This window comes from Dictyostelium purpureum, assembly GCF_000190715.1.
Source record: "Dictyostelium purpureum unplaced genomic scaffold DICPUscaffold_60, whole genome shotgun sequence".
NCBI classification, from domain to species: Eukaryota; Evosea; class Eumycetozoa; order Dictyosteliales; family Dictyosteliaceae; genus Dictyostelium; species Dictyostelium purpureum.
The window spans coordinates 66,590-87,613 of record NW_003519397.1 but is presented as its reverse complement, the minus strand read 5'-3'; the positions used below and the strand labels follow the sequence as shown (position 1 = coordinate 87,613).

Sequence of the window (21,024 nt, the reverse complement as noted above, 5' to 3'; positions counted from 1 at the left end):
GGGAGTCATCAAACATAAGAGGGGGGGGGGGTAAAAAAAAAATATGCCGAGTGCACAAATGGTTTTAGATAAAAAAGAAACAAAGGTCAAAAACATTATTTTTTTGGAAACTAGTTACTATTTTCACCCCGACAAAGAAAAAAATATATGGAAAACAAAGGTAGACAAAACAAAAAAAGAAAAAAAATTCAACTAAAAACACAATTTTTTTTAATTTTTTTTAATTTTTTCAAATTCCTCCATATAAAAAAAAAAAAAAAAAAAAGAACACATAAATTTAAAATTAACCATATTAAACATTTGTTAAAATAATATAAATAAAATAAAAGTATATATTGTATATAATAAAGTTTTATTGGTTTTTTTATTTTTTTTCTTGTTAATACATATATATAATTTATAATAATCACTTTATTTTAATTTTTTTTTTTTTTTTTTACATACAATTTTTTCTTTCATAAAATTTTTTTTTATACATAATAAATTTAAATAAATAAAAATAAATAAAAATAAATAGATAAATAAATAAATTAATAAATATCAATAATAAATTATTTAAATAGTTAAATAAATACATACATAGTTATAATTTTTAAAATTTTATTCATTCACACACTTATTTCTCTTCACACCAATCTTTTTTTTTATGAATTTTAAAAAATAAAAAAATAAATTAAAATTTTCAAATTAAAAATTTTTAAAAAAAATGGCACTATCCGAAGAAATCATCGAAAATGAACAAGATAATATTGAGAATAAAGAAAATGAAGAAGAACAAATAGAAAATAAAGAGGAAGAAGAAGAAGAAGAAGAAAATGAAAATGAAGAAGAGGAAGAAGATAACAAAGATGAGGAGGAGGAGGAGGAAGAGTCAATATCAGCTGCTGTCGAAGAAATTGAAGATGACGATGATGATGACGAAAAAGAAGAAGAAAATAGTAAAAGTACAGAAAAAGAAGATGATGAAGAAGATGAAGAGGAGGAAGAAGAAGATGATGAAGAAGAGAGGGAAGAGGTTGCACCAATATCAACAAGAAATAAAAGACAAAGAACCGAAAATGTACAAAGTAAAACAGCAAATAAAAAATCAGCACCCACATCAAATACAACAAATGGTACTCACTCCAATAAAGAGAATGAACAACCACAGCAAAACATTACAGAGCCAAATTCAAATAGAAAAGTTTTGGAAATTGGTACACATATTTATTGCCGTTGGAGAGATGACCAATATCGTAAATGTGAAATTATTGATAAAAGAGAAGCAGAGTCAGAATCAGGCACATTCGATTACTATGTACATTACCACGAGTTCAATCGTCGTTTGGATGAATGGGTACACGAGAGTAGAATGGATTTCAGTCGTATAGAGTCAGAAAATAAACCAAATGTACCATTGGCAGAGATTCAATCAGATGGTCAATTTAGAAAAGTCACACGTCAAATTAAAAGAAAGTATGAAGAGATGAACCACATTCAAAAGGGTGCCGATGAAGATAACAAATTGTCAGCTATAGAAAAAGAACACGAAGAGATCACCAAAGTAAAGAATATTAATGTTATAGAGTTGGGTCGTTATGAAATTGACACATGGTATTTCTCGCCATACCCAGAAGAGTTTGCAAAATGTGATAAGTTATTCCTTTGCGAATTTTGTCTCAAGTATATGAAGAAAAAGAAAACACTTAATAGACACAAATTAAAATGCGATCTTCGTCATCCACCAGGAAATGAAATCTATAGAAGTGGTAACCTTTCAATGTTTGAAGTCGATGGCAAAAAAAATAAAATCTATTGTCAAAATCTTTGTCTCTTGGCCAAGTTGTTTTTAGATCACAAAACTCTCTACTATGATGTTGAACCTTTCCTCTTTTACATTATGACAGAATGCGATCAAAGAGGTTGCCACATGGTTGGCTATTTCAAAAGAAAAAGATTCACCCGATGGTTACAATCTTGCTTGTATTTTAACACTACCACCCTATCAACGTAAAGGGTTTGGAAAACTTCTTATCTCATTCTCTTACGAATTATCCAAAAAGGAAAACAAGGTTGGGACACCAGAAAAGCCTTTATCAGATTTGGGTTTACTCAGTTTTAGATCTTATTGGACCCAAGTTTTATTAGAAATTTTAAGAAAACATAAAGGTAATTTATCAATTTTAGATATATCAAATATGACATCTATTAGAACCGAGGACGTTATTAGTACTCTTCAATCATTAAATTTAATTAGATATTGGAAAGGTCAACATATCATTTCTGTAACACCAAAAGCTATTGAAGAGCATCTCAAAGTTTATTCAAAACAATCCTCCCGTATTGATCCAAAATGTATACGTTGGGCACCACTAAACCCACCTACCGCCGAAAAGCATCGTTAATCATAGTCAATTATAGTCCAAAATTTTAAACAAAAAACCTTAAAAAAAAAAAAAACAAACAAATATAATTTTTTTTTTAATTCTTTTTTTTTTTTCTTTATTTCTTTATTTTTTTATTTATTTTTTCAAAATTTTCATTAAATAATAACAAAAAATATAAAAATATAAAAATTAAAATCTAATTTTATAGAAAAAAAATAAATAAATCTATTTATTTAATTTATTTAAAATTATTTCTTTGTATATCCCTCCCAAATTTTTTTTTTTTTAAATTTTTTTTTTTTTTCAAATTTTTTATTAATTTTTTTTTATTTTATTTTTTAAAAATTTATTGTGTTTACAAATTATAATTTAAAATATAGTATACACACTATTGTATATTAATATATTATTATTTAGATAAAGATGTCGACAGCAGAAGAAAAAGTAGTATCAATATTGGATGAGTTAAAAAAGATAATATTAGACGATGGTTTTTCAGTAAACTTTAGATGGATATCAGAACAATTTAAAATACATCCAAATATTTCAAAAGAGTAAATAGAATATCATAAACAACATATGTAATATTAGTATAGTAGTAAAATAGAGTTTTAACATTTTAATTTTAAATAGAATTTTAAATTATTTTTATAATAAAAATAAAGATGAATTATCACCAATTTATTTATTATCAGGGGTTTTAAAAGAACAAAACAATTCAATTACATATTTATTAGCATCAAATGATAGTTTGGATAATTCAAAGTCAAAATTCAAATCATTACATAGTGAACATATATATAGCATTTCTAAAGGTAAATCGTTACCAAAAGATCCTCTTAGTGTAATTACTCTTTCATATATGGCATTTAAAGATAAATATAAGAATATAGTTGAATTAGGACCAGATTATTTCAATAAGTATGTATATACATAACTAATATTTTATAAAATAAAAAATTCAAAAAGAAACTAATTATTTTATATTTTTTTTATATATTTAAATTTCATTTTCTTTATTTAAAGACAAATACCAATTAGTTCAACATCATTTAAAAAAAGAACATTAAAAAGATCATTACCAATTTCAGTTGCACCAATTCCATTTAGACATCAAGCAGCAACTTCTAGCACTACTACAACAACAACAACAACTAATAATATTACAGCTACACCATCAAAGAAACCAGCTGCATCAACTACACAAACATTAAATAGTTTTTTCACTACAGGTGTATCATCTAAAGTCGATTTATTTGCAAAAGCAAAGGAGGATGTTCAAAATATTTCATCAATTACAACCAGCACACCATCTAAAAAAGATAGTAAAAAAGAATTATCACCAAGCAAAAAGAAACCAGCAGCTAAAAAAGAAAGTAAAAAATCAGCATCAATCGCTAAACCAACTCCAGTACCTAAAAAGAAAAAGAAATCATCAGATAGCGAGGATGAATCAGACAATGACAGCGAAGAAGAACTTAGATTACCAACCTTCAAAAGATCTGGATTAAGAAATAGTAGAAACCTTGATGATTCTGATGAAGAGATGAGTAATAGTGATAAAGAACCTCAAATTGTGTCAAAGAAGAGACCATTGGATTCTGATGAGGAAAAAGATGAAGAAAGTGACAAAGAAACCAAGAAAAAACAAAAGTTGGCTGAAGAAGAGAAATTGAAGAAAGATAAAGAGGAAAAAGAAAAGAGGGAAAAGAAGGAAAAGGAGGAAAAGTTGAAAGAGGAAAAGTTGAAAAAGGAAAAAGAGGACAAAGAAAAAAAAGAAAAAAAAGAAAAAGAAGAGAAATTGAAAAAAGAAAAAGAAGAAAAAGAAAAGAAGGAAAAAGAAGAAAAAGAAAAAAAAGAAAAATTATCAAAGAATATACTCATTAAAAAAGAAGAGGTTGATGAGGAAATGAATGAACAAGATAATGATGAGGAAGAAGAAGAGGAAGAGGAAAAACCAAAAAAATCAAAAAATATTTCAAAATCACCATCAAAATCCAAATCCCCATCTAAAGCAAAATCACCATCTAAATCATCAAAGAAAACTAAAGCAGTCAAATCTGAAGAAGAGGAAGAGCAAGAAGAGGAAGAGCAAGAAGAGGATAAATCTGAAGAAGAGGAACCAAAAAAGAAAATAACTAAATCGCCATCCAAAGCCAAGTCACCTGCTAAATCTGAAGTTGCAGCTCCAGTTATCAAACAGGCTCCATCATCAAATAAAAAACAAAAAGAAGCCTCTGAAGAAAAAGTAAAAAAACCAACAGCCTCTAAATCAAAGAAGAAACCAGCCGCCGAGCCTGATCAAAAACAAACAAATATTACATCATTCTTTTCAAAGAAGGAATAATTTAAAATATAATAAATTTTTTTTTAAATTCTAAAAAAAAAAAAAAAGAAAAAAAGTATATTGAAATATATATATTAATTTATTTATAGTTTTACATTAAACCGCACCATGATTCATCATCATCTTTGTTTTTTCCATTTCCTCTATTGTTTCTATTTGGATTGTTATTGTTTTTATTGTTTTTATTATTATTATTATTATTATTTTTATTATTTCCATTCTTATTATTTGGTGATTGTGGGAAGGGTATATTTGTATCGACTTGTTGCACTTCGCTTTTAATATGAAAGGGCATGCCCCAATCAGGTGAGAGTGTGATGATTAATGGTTTACCATCTTTAACTAAAATAAAATCTTTTTCATATTTATACTTGAGCACTGAATCATCGCTATCTTCCTCTACTCTTAAATAGTTGTCGTCGTCATTAAATCCATTATTATTTTTAATTGGCGAGGTGTCTTGTGGCTTAAAATAAAGATTTGGGTCATTTTCGGTCTTGATCTTTTTAAATAAATTATTTGATAAATATTGTTCATTTTTATGCTTGCTACCATTGCTTGTTGGAAGTCCAAACACTTCTTCTAATGCGCTCTTTTTAAATCTTTTAACTTTAAATATTATATTGTTTGAACTTTTATATTGAATTCTACTTGAGAAATAATCCAACCATGATTGATTTACATATATTTCTTCTATAATCTCTTGTGTATCATTATTTTCGTCAATAATTTCAATATTTTTATTGTGGTGTCTATTATTATTATTATTATTATTATTATTGGTTCTAAAATTATTTTTATTTATTATATTTTGTTTTGTATAGAATGCTGAATAGAATGCTGAACGAATAACCTGTTCGGATGCAACTTCGCTTGATAATACCTTTTGGAAATCTTGAATAGTTGGTGCATGTAGTTTTAATAAATAATCAATGGCAACATCGTATATATATGTATAAGATTTCCAACTGTCAATATTATGACTTAACATAACATCGTCTTGGATATTGCTATTATTATATTGCATTTCTGTTGTTATTCTTTTTATTATTTTATTACTGTTAATTATTGCTTTATTATTGTTTAACAAGGTAGCTTTTAGTATTAAGCATTAAATATTGTACAAAAAATAGATATAAAAATAATTACTTAAAAAAAAAAAAAACAAAATAAAAAAAATAAATTAAAAAAAAAATTTTTAAAAAAAAAAATTTAAAAAAAAAAAAAATAAATATTTATTAAATTTTCATTTTTTTTTTTACAAAAAAAGTTATAATAATATCGTTTATTTCTGGTCAAATTAATTATAATAATAATTTTTATTTAGCTATTTATATATAAATAAATGAAAAGCATAAAAAAAATAGCTAATAATAATTTTTATTTAGCTATTTATATATAAATAAATAAATGAATAAAGAAAAAAAAAAACAAATGGAATATTAATAGATATCTTTTTATTTATAAATAATAATTTATTGATTATTTAATTTGTTGGACTGATAGTTTTCTAGATTTTATTGTTTTTTAGTCCATTTGTAAAGATTTAATTTAAAAATTTTTTAAAGGGGGTAATTAAAATAAAATTATTTTTTTAAAAATTTTTTTTTTTTTTTAAATTTTTTTTTTTTTTTTTAAATTTTTCCCTTTTTTTTTTTTTTTTTTTTTTTTTGTTTTGTCTTTTTATAAATTTTCATTAATTGGTTTTTTTTATTTTTATTTTAATTAATTATAGTAGTAATAATAATAGTATAGTAGTACATATTATAGTTTTTATTTCAAATTAATACTTGCATTAACTAAATAATTATAATTGTTTATATTTTTAAAAGAAAATATATAATACAATTTAAATATCAAGTACTAATCCTTATTTTTTTTTTTTTTCTTTTTTTATTTTATTTTTAATTTCAAATATAAAACCATGGTATACATAGACACTGAAATTGAGTATGTATAAAAACTAAAACTATTTATTTTTAAAAACAAATTACTAATTCATTTATTTGTTTTTTATAGAAAAAATGAAAAGAAAAGAAGTTTAGAAATTACTCCATCGGTATCACCAAAAAAGTTAAAACAAGATTCACCAGGAATAGGTAAAGAGGAAGGCGAGGTTGAGGATAATAATTTACCACCTTCTACAACAAATTTATCATCGACACAATCTAAATCATCATCTAATAATAATTCTTCATCTAGAAATGGAGGAAAATATATAGGAAAGCCTCAAACTAATAGTATTACAGCATTTCTTAGTGGTTCAGTAAATGAGGATAGTAAATCATCATCAAGAAGAAGTTATGAAAGGGATTCAAGGGATAAATCATATGATAGCAGAGATAGAGATAGAGATAGAGATAGGGATAGAGACAGAGATAGAGACAGATCACATGATAGCAGAGACCGAGAAAGATATCACGATAGCAGAGACCGAGATAGGGATTATAGAGTTGATAGCCACAGAGATAGAGATAGATATGATGGCAGAGACCGAGATAGATATGATAGAGACTATAAAGCTAACCGTGATCGTGATAGAGATAGAGAAAGAGAAAGAGAAAGGGAAAGAGAAAAAGAAAGAGAAAGAGAAAAAGAAAGAATCAAGGAAAAAGAAAAAGGAAGAAATGGAATATCTCAAGATATCAAATCGCCTGATGAAAGTATTAAATCAATCCCAATTATAGAGCCGGTAATTATTGAGGAAGAGGATGAGGAGGCAAAGGCTAAGAGAATTTTAGAAGAAAATAGATTAAAAAGACAAAAAATCATGGAAAAATATCAACAATCCCAACCAACACAATCGTCACCCCAACCAGTACAACAACCAGTACAACAACCAGTACAACAACCACCAACACAACAATCATCAATCGAAAAAAACAATAATAAAGAACAGAAAGAAGAAGAGGAAGATGAAAATAGTGTTATTGAATGGAGAAAAGAAAGTAATCAAAGAGATACTGAGGTATCAAATGACGGTGAAATGGATTCATGCTCATCAGAAGAAGATTTAAAAAAGAGAGGTAAAATTGATAAAGAGGATCTCAAAGTAAAAAGCAAACCAGAAATCAAACCAGCTACAGCAGCAATAAAGAATGAGGCACCACCTCCACCAAAAAAATCAGCACCAGTTTTAGATATGTTTAGTGACTCACCATCAGATGAAACATCAGAAGCTCTTCAAGATACAAATATTGTTGATACCAATGTTATTGTTAATCCATCTATTAACTTGTCAGAGAATTGGGACGATGCAGACGGTTATTACAAATTTAAAGTTGGTGAAATTATGGATAAATATCAAATATTTGAACCACTTGGATCTGGTGTTTTTAGTACTGTAGTTTCCGCTAAAAATACTAAAACTAACGAAGATGTTGTTATTAAAATCATTAGAAATCGTCCATCAATGAATAGAGCAGGCCAAAAAGAAATTGAAATCCTTCAAAAGATCAATAACAATACCTCAGCAAATCAAAAAACCCATTGTGTACAAATGAAAGATCATTTCTCATATAGAAATCATCTCTGTATAGTTTTTGAAGCAATGAGGTATGTATATCATATATTAATATATATATTTGAATTTATAATATACTAATGTTTTTTTTTCTTTTTTTAAATATTAGTATGAGTTTACATCAATTAATAAAGAAGTTTGGCAAGAATGTTGGTCTTAGTTTAAGTGCAGTTAGAGTTTACGCAAAACAATTATTTATTGCTTTAAAGCATATAAAGAACTCTAAAATATTACATTCAGATATCAAACCAGATAACATTGTAGTAAATGAAGCAAAGAATACAATCAAAATAATTGATTTTGGATCAGCTGGAGAAACCCACGAATCTGAAATCACTCCTTATTTAGTTAGTAGATTTTATAGAGCTCCAGAAATTAGTAAGTTGATTAATTATTTTACATTTAATGTTTTATTATAAATAATATTAATTTTTTTTTCTTTTTTTTTTTTTAATAATAGTTTTAGGTCTTAAATATGATTATGCAATCGATGTTTGGAGTGTTGGATGTTGTTTAGCAGAATTATTTACAGGTAGATTTTTATTCCCTGGTAAAACAAATAATGATATGATTAGATTGTTTTTAGAATACAAAGGTCCATTCCCAAAGAAAATGTTAAAGAGATCACAGTTTGTTTCAAATCATTTCAATGACAATTTGGTATTCATGAAGCAAGAGGTTGATAGTATAGAAAAGACAATGAGAAAAGTACCTTATGACGTAACCAAACCAACTAAAGATATACTACACTTTTTACTTCCCAAAGGTGTTCAAGTCCCCGACCAAGATATGAAGAAGATAAATCAATTAAAAGACTTAATTGAAAAATGTACAGTTTTAGATCCCGAAAAGCGTATCACTCCTCAAGATGCTTTAAACCACGATTTCTTAAAACCATTTTAAATATTTTAAACTATTTTAAATAAATCAGAAAATTAAAAAAGAAAAACAAAACTCTTTTTATAAAAACTTTTATTGTTTATTTAGTTATATTTAGATTATCTTTTTTTTTTTTTTTTTATTTTATATATTTTTTTGTTGTTTTAAGATTGGGAAAAAAAAAAAATTAAAAATTCTTTGTAATTGAAAGTCTTCCTTTGTTAATTGGACGGTTGTAAAAGTTGTGATTGTTGTTATTGTTGTTGTGATTGCTGTTTGATGGGGGACATAATTTGATTTGTTGGCAAATCTCTTGTGGATCTTCACTTTCAATCATACCAATGATGGCTGGTACATATTGTTCTACCATTTGAGTACATTGATTAGCAAATACTTTAAACTCTTTACAAACATTATCCAAATCTGAAATAATTTCACTTTCTGTTTTGTTTTGTTTAACCATGACGATGACATCACCGGTAACGATTTTACAAATGGAGCAAATATCAGAGCTTTCTCTAGTTCTACCTAAGAGTGGAGATGCTTTTTTTAAAACTTCACCCTTGATTTCTTTTAATTTATCTTGATTAAATGATGCCATTTGTTCATAGAGACTTGGTTGTGGAGTTTGTGGGCATATTTTGATTTGTTGGCAAATTGTACTTGGGTTTTCTTTCATAATAATTAATTTAATAATTGTTTCAGTGTAAGCTATAGAAATAGAAAATTATTAAAAATTAATAAAAGTTAATTATTACTTTAATTAAAATATTGACAGTAATTACCCATAACGATATTATCACATGTTGATTTTAAGTTTGGTGATACAAGGTTGCAAACTTTTTCAAGTTCGGTTTCAATTTCTGATTGTGTTTTATTCTTTAAAACAAATCCTATATTAAAAAAAATAGAGTTAATAATTATATAATAAACCATTTTAAATTAAATAATATATTATTACCTTCAACATAATTTACTACAACATCGCAAAAATCACACTCTGCTTGTGAGGCCGATGTTGTCGAGACAAAACCCAAAAGGGCGATTAATAAAATTGCAATAAATTTCATTTGATTTTTTTTTTCTTTTTTTTTTTTTTTCTTTAATTAAATATAGTTTGATTATAAAAATATTATATATATGTAATAGTTTGTATATTAAATTTTATATCTATATAATAAAGTTTAATAAAGAAAAAATATGTAAATAAATAAAAAACCACACTCAATAATAAAAAAAAAAATTAAAAAAAAATTAAAAAATAAATATATTTATAATTTGAAAATTTATATCTAACTACCCCCCCACCAATATGAAAAAAATATAAATATATTTATAACATATGTTTTTAATTTATTTATAAAAAAAAAAAATATTGTTTAAATAATAATTCAAATAAATTTACAAAATAAATTTATTTTGAATTTTATTTTTAGTTTTTTTTTTTACATTAATTTTTTTTTATTGCTCTTTTAAAATTAAAACACCCAATAAAAGCTCATGATTTAAAAATAGAAATAATAAATATATTGGTATACTAATTAATAAATGAAATTAAATAGATTAATTTTAAATAAAAAAAAAATCTTTATTTTTTTTTTTTTTTTTTTTAAATTTTATTTTTTTTAAAATTAAATATTAATTTTAAATTTTAAATTTTTTATTTCTTTTCATAAACTATTAATATGTAATTAATAATTAGTCATTTCTTTAGAAAATCTATTTAGTTCACTCTTCAATATATTCATTATTTTAGTGAATACTGAGTTTTTTATTGATTGTGAAGAAAAGATATCCATAATAGCAGAACGAACTAAAGGTACTTCAAAATCATCTGGGAATTTATCAATACCACAACGTTTCATCAGATTTATAGCAGTTGTTCCGTATGAAGGTCCAAAAGATGTAGAGCTAACAACAAAGTCAAATTCTTCTAGATTCTGTTCGGGGGAGTAGTCAAAACGATCATTTATCTTTTTATTAAATGCTATGAAGCTATCATAATCATCGTTTATGGTTCCATCTTTATTTCTAAAATTAAAGGTATACGCAAGCACATTCAGATCAGCTCCTACATTTGACAAAAGCTTTACAAGTTCAGAATCCTGTGCAATTTCATCAGTATCAATAAACTCTCCCTCCCTAAAGATTCTCTCTTTAATCTTTTTTAATAACTCTTCATCCGGTTTATTTACAGTTGTAACTATAAAGCCATCATTAGACGAAGCCAACCATACCAAATGAAGATAGAATATTTTAGAATTAAGCATGCTGTTTTTCAAAATCATTCCATATCCGCTCTTACTTGTTCTAACCACAGAATGAGCGAGGTAAACTGCTGCTGCAGCAGCTCCCGGTCTAGAACCCTCAATACCTAAGGAAATGATAAATTAGTACAAATATAATAAGTCAGTGAAATATATTTTACTTACAATAAACCCCAGTGTTTATGTTTTGCTCACTACTCTCCATAATATAAGAGCCCCTATAAGAAAGAACATCTTTAAACTTTCCATTTCTATAAAGAATAGCACCAGCGGGATACTGGATGTAGCCTGTTTTATGTGGGTCTGCAACTATGGTATCGACTAAAGGTAATGCTTTTAATTGTCTGATCAAATAGTCGCTTAAATAATTCTGTGGGTCAAGTTTATTAAAATCATCATATGGTTCTACTTTGTAATCGAGATGACAGTTGCTTGGGCTTATTACATCTGTTTCTGGGTCATCAATTGGGTAATCTTTTCTTATACAAGAGGCAAAGTAACAACCAAATGCTCCATCACAGTGAATAGAAAAATCAAAATTATACAGGTTATTCATTTTCTTTTTAATTCCAACTATACCTTCAAGATCATCAACTGAACTTTCTTCAGTTGTACCTAGTATAGGAACAACATTTATAACAGGTGTTTTGTTAGCAATACAGGTTTCCAAAGTATTTTCTAAACAATCTAAATCCATTCTTTAATAATAAAAATTATATTAATACATTAAAAATAGTAATAATAGTAGCAATAGCTTATTTACCTGGTATTATTATCAACAGCAATTGTTATTAATGATTTAAAACCTAAACCAAGAAGGGCAATTGATTTAGGAATTGAATAGTGGCATGTAATTGGAGCTAAAAACACGGGAGATCTCAAACCATGTGTGTTAAAAAAATCAACCAAACCCATATCGGATGGATGGTATTTCTTTAAAAGACTCATAACTAATGAATGATCAACATTATACTTGTATGCAACCTTATATGGCAGCCTTACACATTCATCACAACTAATATTAACTGTACTCCAAGCGTCCAAGGTAAGTAATTTCCTTTTTGAACCATTTGGTAATAAAACATTAACTAACTCTGCATTTTTTAATATACTCTCATTCTTTATTGCCTCTTTAAGTGCCAATGGTATAAACTTAACCCAAAATGAGCTCCATAATGCTTCACAATTAGAAATTGTTCCTCCAGATGCAATATGTCCAAAAGGTGTTATTAGATTTTTTTCTTTTTTCAATCTCTCTTTTTTAGAAAGTAACATATCAATTTTATCACCAAAGCGAAATCCCACCATACGGTTCAAATCGTTAACTACAGCTTTTTCAATATAGGATGTAGTTGGGCTACCCTACAAAAAAAAAATTAATAAACCTATTTTACATGTACAATATATTAAACTTACCTTATAGCAACAATTATTTTGATTATAAATCATTGCAGAAATGAAACCAACTATACCAGGTATTAATACATCTGAATTCATATGACCTTGATACCTCAAAGATGAAAAAGGAACAGATTTCTTCAAAAAACAACATATTGACTCTGTTTTTTTTTTCATTTCATCAATGGCATTTTTATAAATTTCACCATTTCTAAAATTTTCATCAATGATTTTATTATCATCCTTTGTATTAAATTCTTTTCTAGCATCTATTGTATGTTTTAACGCAATTAAAACTAATTCATTTAATATTTCAGAATTTTCACCACTCGGCCCAACAAACCATGACTTTAAAAAAAAACTATTAGTTATTGTATAAAATTATTTTATTTTTTATAGTTTTTAAATTTATTGACCCTACCTGTGGTATAAACTCGGATGTTCCACATAAAGGTAATAGCCCATCTCTAAATGATTTAAAACCTGATATAAATTCCATTTAATGAATATTCTAATTAAAATTAAATTTTATATATTTTAAATTACCTTTAATTTTATTTTCTATTATTTCTATTTTTTCTATTTTTTCCCTTCTAATCATCCTTGATATTTCCATAAAACAAATTAAATTAATATTATAATAAATTTTTATAAAATAATTTTCATAAATATTAACAGTTTTATAAAAATATAAACCCCAAATAAAAAAAAAATAAATAATTTTTCAATTTTTTAATTAAATCTTTAAGATATTTTTTTATTTTTATCTTTACACTTTATGATTTTTGAAAATTGAAATACTCTTTTAAGTGAACAAAGATATTAATAGTTTTTAAAAGATTATAAAAATAAGAGAATAATTTTCATTTATTCTAATAATTGAAAATTATTTCTATACAATTTTTTTTTCATTAATTAAAAATTAAAAATAAATAAAATAGATAGTTTTTCATTTTTATTATAGAAAAAAAAAGTAATTATTTTTTATTATAATTTTTAAAGTAAAGGAATTCTTTCGTTATTCTTATTTTTTCTTTTTATAAGAACAACTGCAATAACAATACCAGCAATTAAAACAATTGGGACTACAGTACAAACTACAGCAATTACAACTTTATAAGATTTAGAAAATTCGATATATACACATCCTTGATCATCTTTTGAAATACTGTATAAAATTTTTGAATCAAATGGAACACCATCATATAATGAAAGGGTGATATCACTTGTTTTTATATTTACACCAGTTGAATTACCTGCTCTAAATAAAAATATTCTATCACCTTTTGAAGGAGTGGTTGTTATATATGAAACCTCAATATTAATTGGGATTGAATCTATTATGAGACTTTCTGTTACATTGATAACTGGGACCTTTGAGTTATACTCAACAAATGATGCTTTTAAACTTGTTGATTGAGCAAAAGTTAAAGAGCCATTAAAATACTGATATGGAAAGTCTAAATTTAGTGAGGAGCCAACATTAACATAAATTGAATTGAAACCTGCTGAAGTTTCAAGTTGTATAGTACCAAAGCTATTAATATTAGCATAAATACTGTAGGATGAATGGATTGAACCAGTCTTGAAAACAGTGATAGTGTCCCCTATTAAATAAAATTTATTTTCTAAACTACCATAGATATTTAAAGTAGAAACGAATCCACGATTGGTCAATGTTAATGTTGCTGAGTCTTGAATAGTTACAAAACCGTTGCAAGAGATAGCCTTGATGGTTGTATTGGTTAAAATATCTAAACTACCTTTTGAATCCATTGAAACACCATATAGGTTAGAGTTACTGATTGAAATATTTCCATTACCACCATAAATACTAACAGATGGAGCATAAACAGAATTTATAATGGTTGGTTTTAAACTATCTTGAATTAGAATATCACCATAAATTTTTGGTGCATTCATATTGCTAATTGTATAACCGGATGGTAACAACAATTTACCTAAAATAACAATATAGTATCCATCAATTACGGTATTACCGTTAACTACACCAGTAATATTTAACATTGATAAGATACCAATATATATAGCATGATGAGAACCAATATATTCCAAATCTTGAACAGTAACATTATTACGACTATCGGTGATAACTAAGAATGCATTAAGGAACAAGGTGTTGTATGATACTGATAGATATTCGTAATTACTTGAATATGAGCCAATAGTAATGTTATGACTGCTTACTGTACCATTTGAGTAAAATGTATCAAATATATTTACAACAGATGAAAACTCTAAGAGACCGGAACTATAATGGTAAACTGGTGCATTGAGTGTAGCAAAATCTGTTACATTGATACTGGAGGCGCCTTGAATAAAACTTTGTGCACCAGAGGAGCTTTGAAGTGAAAAATTACCTGATACAATATTAGCATAGCCATCGATAACTAAATTTACTTCGTTGGCGATAAAATTATTGGTTTGGATTGTATTTTTACCGTCTTTATCGGTATCTGTAATAGTGACTGTAGCTTGGGTTACATTGAAACAACTGTTATCATTTTGATTAATATTTAAATTTGCATTTTCTAAAACTAAATTTGTAATAAAACCATTTTTTGATGCACCACCACCATTTAAATAAAATGATGCTAATTCCATATTTAAACCAACTGCAGTTAAATATATAGTTTGACCATTGCCATTTAATAATCCTGAAAAATCGATAATGATATCATCACCATCAGTCGGAATTGTACCATCAACCCATACTTGTTTAGTAGCTAAATTACATGGAGCAGCTTTTGTGCAAGAGTCTATAATTGAGGTATCAAATTTTACTTGAATACTATTTACATAATTTATAATTGCTAAAACTAAAAAAACTAATAAAAAATTCATTTTTTATTTTTATTTTAATTTATTTTATTTTATTTATTATATTTGTTTTATAATCTATATATTTATTTTTTGTATAATATATATTTGTTGTCATTAATTATTTGTTATTTATAAAATAAAATAAATAAAAAAACGGCATTAAAATTAATCTTGTTTAAATACTCTAAAAACCAACTTTAAAAAATAGGTTTTTTTAAAAAAAATATACGAATATTTTTTTCGAAAAATTACGGTTTATTTCCAGGCTTAAAAATAAAAAATCCCACCATCAAAAAAAAAACCCCTCTTTGCCTTTTATTATTTTTTTTTAAATATTTTTTTTCTTTTCAAATTCATTTTTTAACACAAAGGGAAATTTTTTTTCTGCTAACCTAATTTTTAAGGTTAAATAAAAAAAATTAAAAATAAAAATAAAAAAAGATTTAAAAAAAATAAAATAAGTTTCTTTTATTATTATTATTTATTGTTTTTTTTTTTTTTTTTCTCATTATTTTATTTATTTTTTAAGTTATGATTTTTAAAAAATTTTTGTTATTATTACAAAAAATTAAAATTAATATTAATAAATAAAAAAACCCAATTTTAAAATAAATTTTTTATTTTCTATTTTTTTTTTTTTTTCATTTCGTTTATGTATGAAGTTCTTGTAGTTGTTTAATAAAATGAGCATTAACCTAGAATTTGAAATTTTGATTTGATTAGAGGGCGAGGTAAATCCATTCGTTGAAACCTTATGGTTAAAATATGTTTTACCTATAGATAAAATACAGTTGCCTTCGTTATAATAGCTTTTAAATTGAACGAAATTGGTCAAGGTATTTAAATACTATTAATGATCTTTTCTATAATTTTAAAGATTTTACGTTAATTGGAATAATCTCTAAACTTTGATTTGAAAAACCATAATATAATTTCTGTAATAGTGTTCTATATTTCATTTTTATATTAAAGAGTAACACCGATGGCATAATTTTAATTTGGACATCAAAGAGTTGCTGAGATTTGCACACCTGTTTCAAGTTGTTTCATATACTTTTCTTTAAAAATTGAAGTTCTTGAATATAGGCACTACTAAATATTTTATTTATATAAAACAAATGAATGTTCTACCTTAGTGCCATGTTCAGAACGCTATTAATAAATTGTTATTAAATTTGAAATAATATAAAGTGATTGACTAAGTTTATTTATTGAAACTAGTGTACTTGAAACTATGACACATTTGATGGTACAGTAATAAAAAAAAAAAATCTTAAATTAAAAAAAAAAATAATAATTTTATTTTAATAATTAAATAAAAAAAATGAAATTTACAACAAAAAATTTCTAAAAAAGGAAAAAGATCATTAATATAAAATTTAAACAATGACTATGATCATTGATTTTATTAAAATAATTTTTACTCCACAAAAAAAATTAATAATTATTTAAAATGCAACCACCATTGCATAATACACAAAAAAAGAAAAAAAATAAATATTATTATCTTTTTTTATTATTTAAAAGAATATTCTTTATTTTATATTTTTATTTTATTATTTATTTATTATTCGAATTTTATTAAATGGAAATTCTTTTTACCAGACTTTAACAAAATGAAATGATTTGAAATTAATTGATTTTCAGCTAAGGTTATTTTTGGGTCATTGATTAATTTGCTGTTCATGAAAACAACCTTATCTGTGAATAGCTTTCTTGCTTGTGTTGAGGATATACCCGATACTTCAGAGAGAATGTTAACTATTTTTTGATTGAGGTATTTAGACTTGCTTAAAGAGATGTAGTTTGCTTTTGATAAGAGGTCACCAACGCTTTTACCTTCGATAATGCAATTGTTATTTTCGTCGAGATTTGAAAGAGCATCAGAGTATTTACCGAAAAGGATTTCGGTGGTTAATAATGCTTCCTCTAATCCTTTTTGACCGTGAACTAAACGGGTGACTTCTTCAGATAGTTTCTTTTGTGCTGTTCTAAGGTGTGGGTTTTGGTTGTGTTGTGATACAATTTCTGATATTTCGTTTAGTGGGAGATATGTGAAAAGTTTTAGAAGTTTCTCTACATCAGCATCGGCTATTTGGATCCAATATTGGTAGAACATGTAAGAAGAGGTCTTGTGGGGTGATAACCAGATGGAGTTGCCTTCACTTTTGCCAAGCTTTTGACCCTCGCTATTGGTGAGTAATGGGATGGTTAAACCCATACCTTGACCCTTGTATCTCTTTCTGATAAGATCGATACCTGAAACTATATTACCCCATTGATCAGAACCACCGATTTGTAACTCGCATTTATTGTTATGGTAAAGATGTGCAAAGTCATTGGCTTGAAGTAATGAATATGTAAACTCTGTGTAGCTGATGCCACTATCGTCGTTTTCAGAGTTTAATCTATTTTGAATGAAATCTTTTTTAATCATTGTGCCAACTCTAAAATATGTGCCTATATCTCTAAGGAAATTGATGATGCTAAGGTTTTTATTCCAATCTATATTGTTGAGAATTGTTGTATCTTCGCCCAAAATGGTTCTAATGTTCTCTCTGAGGTATACTAAATTATTCTCTATAAAATCCTCACTTAAAACTGGTCTATCTGTTGACTTACCACTTGGATCACCAATTAATGCTGTTGCTCCACCTACAATTGCTATTGGGTTGTGACCATGCTTCTTTAAATGTGACATTACCATCAATGTCAATAAATTTCCAATATGTAAACTATCTGCTGTTGGATCGAAACCTGTATAAAATGTAATTTTCTTCTTTTCAGTTATTGATCTCATTACATCATCAGTTTCTGTCATTTGATGAATAAATCCTCTTGCTTTTAAAATGTCGATAACATTTTCATTCTTTGTAGTTGCACAATAATTTCTTAAACCAAACCATTGCTTTTGATTTTGAATATTTAACTTTTTAAAATTTCTAATATAACTATTTAATAGCATTATTATTATCTATTATTATCTATTATAAAGAGTAATATAAATATTTAAAATAAAAAATAATGAAAAGTAATATTATTTGATCGTTTAATTTAAAAAAAAAATGAAAAAAAAAAAAATGAAAAAAACAAAAAAATAAAAAAAAAATTTTGATTTTTTAAAAAAAACGAATTTAAATTGACTTTAAATATTTAATAAATTATATAACAATAGATTTAATAAAAAAAATAAAATAAAAAAATTATAGTTTCAAATTTGATTTTTATAAACACACACTTATGCGTGATTATTTTTATATGATAAAATTTATTTTAATTTTATAAATTTTTTTTAAAAAGGGTTATTTATATTTGTTTAATATTGTTCGAGATATGGTCTCCATGAAGAGCAAATATCTTTAAGGTATGGTCTAACTTCATTAAAGATGTTAGCATTGTCACCATAGTACATAGCACTTGGGTAGGTGGTTGGCCATTCGGATAAGATTGATTTTGGATTGGCAGTATCGGCGAAATCGGTCCAAGCTCTGTTCATTCTAACTGACAATAAGTTATCTTCTGGAGTTTTAACGAATGGAGTATAGATATCGGTGAAAAAGACGTAAGCTAATTCATTACCATGTGAAGCAGCTAAGAACCAATCATTGGCTGGGTAGTTTGGTGATGAATAGTTAAAGATGTAGGTTCTAAAGTTGGTTTGGGTACCATTGAGGTATTCAGCGGCTAAAATGGAACCACAAATAATATAGTAATCAGCAAAGAATTCTGCACCAGCGTACCAGTTGCCTAATTGAGCTTTGACTGGTTCGTAAAGAGTGACGATATCTTCAACTTGAGTTGGGTTAAAGTAAACGTTTAAGTATTTTCTTAAAGAGTTGTAATAGGTGGTGTCGGTGACAGTTTGGTTTGGTGATTTGTAACCTAAACGTGAATAAGCCATATAGTTACCTTCATCATAGTTGTGACCAATGATGATTTCAGCCTTTTGGTTGTATTGTTTTAATTTGAATGAGTTTAATGGTAAAGTGGTAATAAGTCTACCATCGATCATTGGAACAAAGAAATCTGATTGAGCAGTGGTGGCGGTAATTGAAAGAGCATCTTTGGTTGAAAGGCATTCAACAATAGCGTTGTAATCTGGTGCACCAGTTGAGGTGGTATTGGCACAACCTTTAGTAGCAGCCCAGGTGGCAGCTTTAACACGTGAGGTTTCAACGGTTGGGATATACCATTGCCAAGCACTATGAGCAATAACACGATCGTATAAATTGTATGATGATGGGGTAATAAAGTGATATAAAACTGATGATCCACCAGCTGATTCACCAAAAATAGTTACTCTAAAAATTAAAAAAAAATAAAAAAATTAGTATGACTAAACACTTTTAAAATTAGTTTTAAATATATAGTAAATGATAATTACTTGTTAGAGTCACCACCAAAAGCAAAGACATTATCTTTAACCCATTTCAAAGCTAATTGTTGATCAAGTAAACCAAGATTAGTATTTGAATCGAATGGTTGGAAACCAAAGACATTTAATCTGTATTGCATAACAACAACAACAGCGTTACCTAAAGCGGCCATTTTATCTGCTGGGAAGTCTAAAGCACTACCGGTCCAATATCTACCACCGTGGATGAAAACCATAACTGGTAATTGATCGAAAATACCTTCAGTTCTTTGTACATATTTTGGAGTGTAGACATCTAAGTAAAGGCAATCTTCACTATAATTTGAGGCAGCAGTAGCACCAGATTGGAAACATGATGGAGCACTTTTAGTAGCATTGTAAATACCCCAATGGAAACCTTTATCTTGTGGTGGTTTGAAACGAAGTGAACCAGTTGGTGGTTTAGCATATGGAACACCTAAGAAAGCACGAGCATTATCAATGTAAATACCTTGATAAGCACCGGAACGACTGTTAACATTTAATGGGAATTCATCACTTTTAGTAAAAAGTGAAAAACCATTGGCAATTGCGATAACAATTGATAATAACAATAATACTTTCATCATCATTTTTTATTTCTTTTGTTGATTTATAAAAAAAGTTTGGTATTATGATAGGTTGAAAATAATTGTGTGTAAACCAATGAAATTATTGTAAAAAAAAATTATAATAAAATTTAATTATATCTTTTAATTATAATAATAACTATAAAACCGTGGACACTTGTTAGTCTATAATAAAACAACTGATTAATAAAATAATAGTTTTTTTTAATTTATACACTTTTTTTTCCAATTGAAAATTATACAAAAAAATAAAAAAAAATAAAATAAATAAAAAGTTATTAATATTATTATCGTTATTAGGTCCACCTGCGGTTCCTTTGTTTTTCAAAAAATGATATTTACACTAAAAAACGAAATACAAAGAAAAAATATTAAAAATCATTTTTAAATATATTCGTCACATTCATCAATAGCCAC

At 26.2% G+C, this 21,024-nt stretch overlaps 9 protein-coding genes across 9 annotated transcripts; 3 read left to right on the top strand and 6 right to left on the bottom strand.

The window, feature by feature from the left end:
- Positions 1–706: 706 nt before the first annotated feature.
- DICPUDRAFT_76975 (uncharacterized protein) lies at positions 707–2,384 on the top strand (the record flags this gene model as incomplete). The annotated part of the gene is made up of 2 exons (XM_003286034.1): positions 707–1,855; positions 1,887–2,384. 2 exons carry the CDS (start codon positions 707–709, stop codon positions 2,382–2,384), a joined length of 1,647 nt encoding a protein of 548 aa, XP_003286082.1.
- A 378-nt stretch (positions 2,385–2,762) lies between these two features.
- Positions 2,763–4,745, top strand: DICPUDRAFT_97266 (uncharacterized protein). The gene is made up of 3 exons (XM_003286033.1): positions 2,763–2,920; positions 3,000–3,287; positions 3,393–4,745. Exons 1-3 carry the CDS (start codon positions 2,790–2,792, stop codon positions 4,711–4,713), a joined length of 1,740 nt encoding a protein of 579 aa, XP_003286081.1. The 5' UTR covers positions 2,763–2,789; the 3' UTR covers positions 4,714–4,745.
- A 59-nt stretch (positions 4,746–4,804) lies between these two features.
- On the bottom strand, positions 4,805–5,833 carry DICPUDRAFT_97265 (uncharacterized protein; the record flags this gene model as incomplete). Its single annotated transcript, XM_003286011.1, has 1 exon — positions 4,805–5,833. The coding sequence occupies exon 1, from the start codon at positions 5,738–5,740 to the stop codon at positions 4,805–4,807; it is 936 nt and encodes a 311-aa protein (XP_003286059.1). The 5' UTR covers positions 5,741–5,833.
- A 1,866-nt stretch (positions 5,834–7,699) lies between these two features.
- Positions 7,700–9,173, top strand: DICPUDRAFT_54020 (uncharacterized protein; the record flags this gene model as incomplete). Its single annotated transcript, XM_003286032.1, has 3 exons — positions 7,700–8,268; positions 8,346–8,614; positions 8,697–9,173. 3 exons carry the CDS (start codon positions 7,700–7,702, stop codon positions 9,137–9,139), a joined length of 1,281 nt encoding a protein of 426 aa, XP_003286080.1. The 3' UTR covers positions 9,140–9,173.
- A 25-nt stretch (positions 9,174–9,198) lies between these two features.
- DICPUDRAFT_97263 (uncharacterized protein) lies at positions 9,199–10,289 on the bottom strand. The gene is made up of 3 exons (XM_003286010.1): positions 10,077–10,289; positions 9,901–10,008; positions 9,199–9,826 (listed from the first exon to the last, which is right to left on the bottom strand). The coding sequence occupies exons 1-3, from the start codon at positions 10,183–10,185 to the stop codon at positions 9,303–9,305; spliced, it is 741 nt and encodes a 246-aa protein (XP_003286058.1). The 5' UTR covers positions 10,186–10,289; the 3' UTR covers positions 9,199–9,302.
- Positions 10,290–10,726: 437 nt separating this feature from the next.
- DICPUDRAFT_54015 (uncharacterized protein) lies at positions 10,727–13,274 on the bottom strand. Its single transcript, XM_003286009.1, has 5 exons — positions 13,202–13,274; positions 12,799–13,128; positions 12,146–12,744; positions 11,548–12,080; positions 10,727–11,489 (listed from the first exon to the last, which is right to left on the bottom strand). Exons 2-5 carry the CDS (start codon positions 12,955–12,957, stop codon positions 10,807–10,809), a joined length of 1,974 nt encoding a protein of 657 aa, XP_003286057.1. The 5' UTR covers positions 12,958–13,128; positions 13,202–13,274; the 3' UTR covers positions 10,727–10,806.
- A 502-nt stretch (positions 13,275–13,776) lies between these two features.
- On the bottom strand, positions 13,777–15,645 carry DICPUDRAFT_76969 (uncharacterized protein; the record flags this gene model as incomplete). The annotated part of the gene is made up of 1 exon (XM_003286008.1): positions 13,777–15,645. One exon carries the CDS (start codon positions 15,643–15,645, stop codon positions 13,777–13,779), a length of 1,869 nt encoding a protein of 622 aa, XP_003286056.1.
- A 1,546-nt stretch (positions 15,646–17,191) lies between these two features.
- On the bottom strand, positions 17,192–18,589 carry DICPUDRAFT_30367 (uncharacterized protein; the record flags this gene model as incomplete). The annotated part of the gene is made up of 1 exon (XM_003286007.1): positions 17,192–18,589. One exon carries the CDS (start codon positions 18,587–18,589, stop codon positions 17,192–17,194), a length of 1,398 nt encoding a protein of 465 aa, XP_003286055.1.
- Positions 18,590–18,940: 351 nt separating this feature from the next.
- On the bottom strand, positions 18,941–20,610 carry DICPUDRAFT_150002 (uncharacterized protein; the record flags this gene model as incomplete). The annotated part of the gene is made up of 2 exons (XM_003286006.1): positions 18,941–19,925; positions 20,009–20,610. 2 exons carry the CDS (start codon positions 20,608–20,610, stop codon positions 18,941–18,943), a joined length of 1,587 nt encoding a protein of 528 aa, XP_003286054.1.
- Between the last annotated feature and the right edge of the window lie 414 nt (positions 20,611–21,024).

Excerpts from the sequence above, each read along its gene's own strand:
- DICPUDRAFT_97266 (XM_003286033.1), top strand. The coding sequence starts at position 2,790 with ATGTCGACAGCAGAAGAAAAAGTAGTATCAATATTGGATGAGTTAAAA. Across the intron at positions 2,921-2,999 it reads CATCCAAATATTTCAAAAGA|AATTTTAAATTATTTTTATA; the intron begins GTAAATAGAATA and ends AATTTTAAATAG. Across the intron at positions 3,288-3,392 it reads GGACCAGATTATTTCAATAA|ACAAATACCAATTAGTTCAA; the intron begins GTATGTATATAC and ends CTTTATTTAAAG.
- DICPUDRAFT_97263 (XM_003286010.1), bottom strand. The coding sequence starts at position 10,185 with ATGAAATTTATTGCAATTTTATTAATCGCCCTTTTGGGTTTTGTCTCG. Across the intron at positions 10,009-10,076 it reads TGTAGTAAATTATGTTGAAG|GATTTGTTTTAAAGAATAAA; the intron begins GTAATAATATAT and ends TTTTTAATATAG. Across the intron at positions 9,827-9,900 it reads ATGTGATAATATCGTTATGG|CTTACACTGAAACAATTATT; the intron begins GTAATTACTGTC and ends CTATTTCTATAG.
- DICPUDRAFT_54015 (XM_003286009.1), bottom strand. The coding sequence starts at position 12,957 with ATGAAAAAAAAAACAGAGTCAATATGTTGTTTTTTGAAGAAATCTGTT. Across the intron at positions 12,081-12,145 it reads GCTGTTGATAATAATACCAG|AATGGATTTAGATTGTTTAG; the intron begins GTAAATAAGCTA and ends TTATTATTAAAG. Across the intron at positions 11,490-11,547 it reads CATAAACACTGGGGTTTATT|GTATTGAGGGTTCTAGACCG; the intron begins GTAAGTAAAATA and ends TCATTTCCTTAG.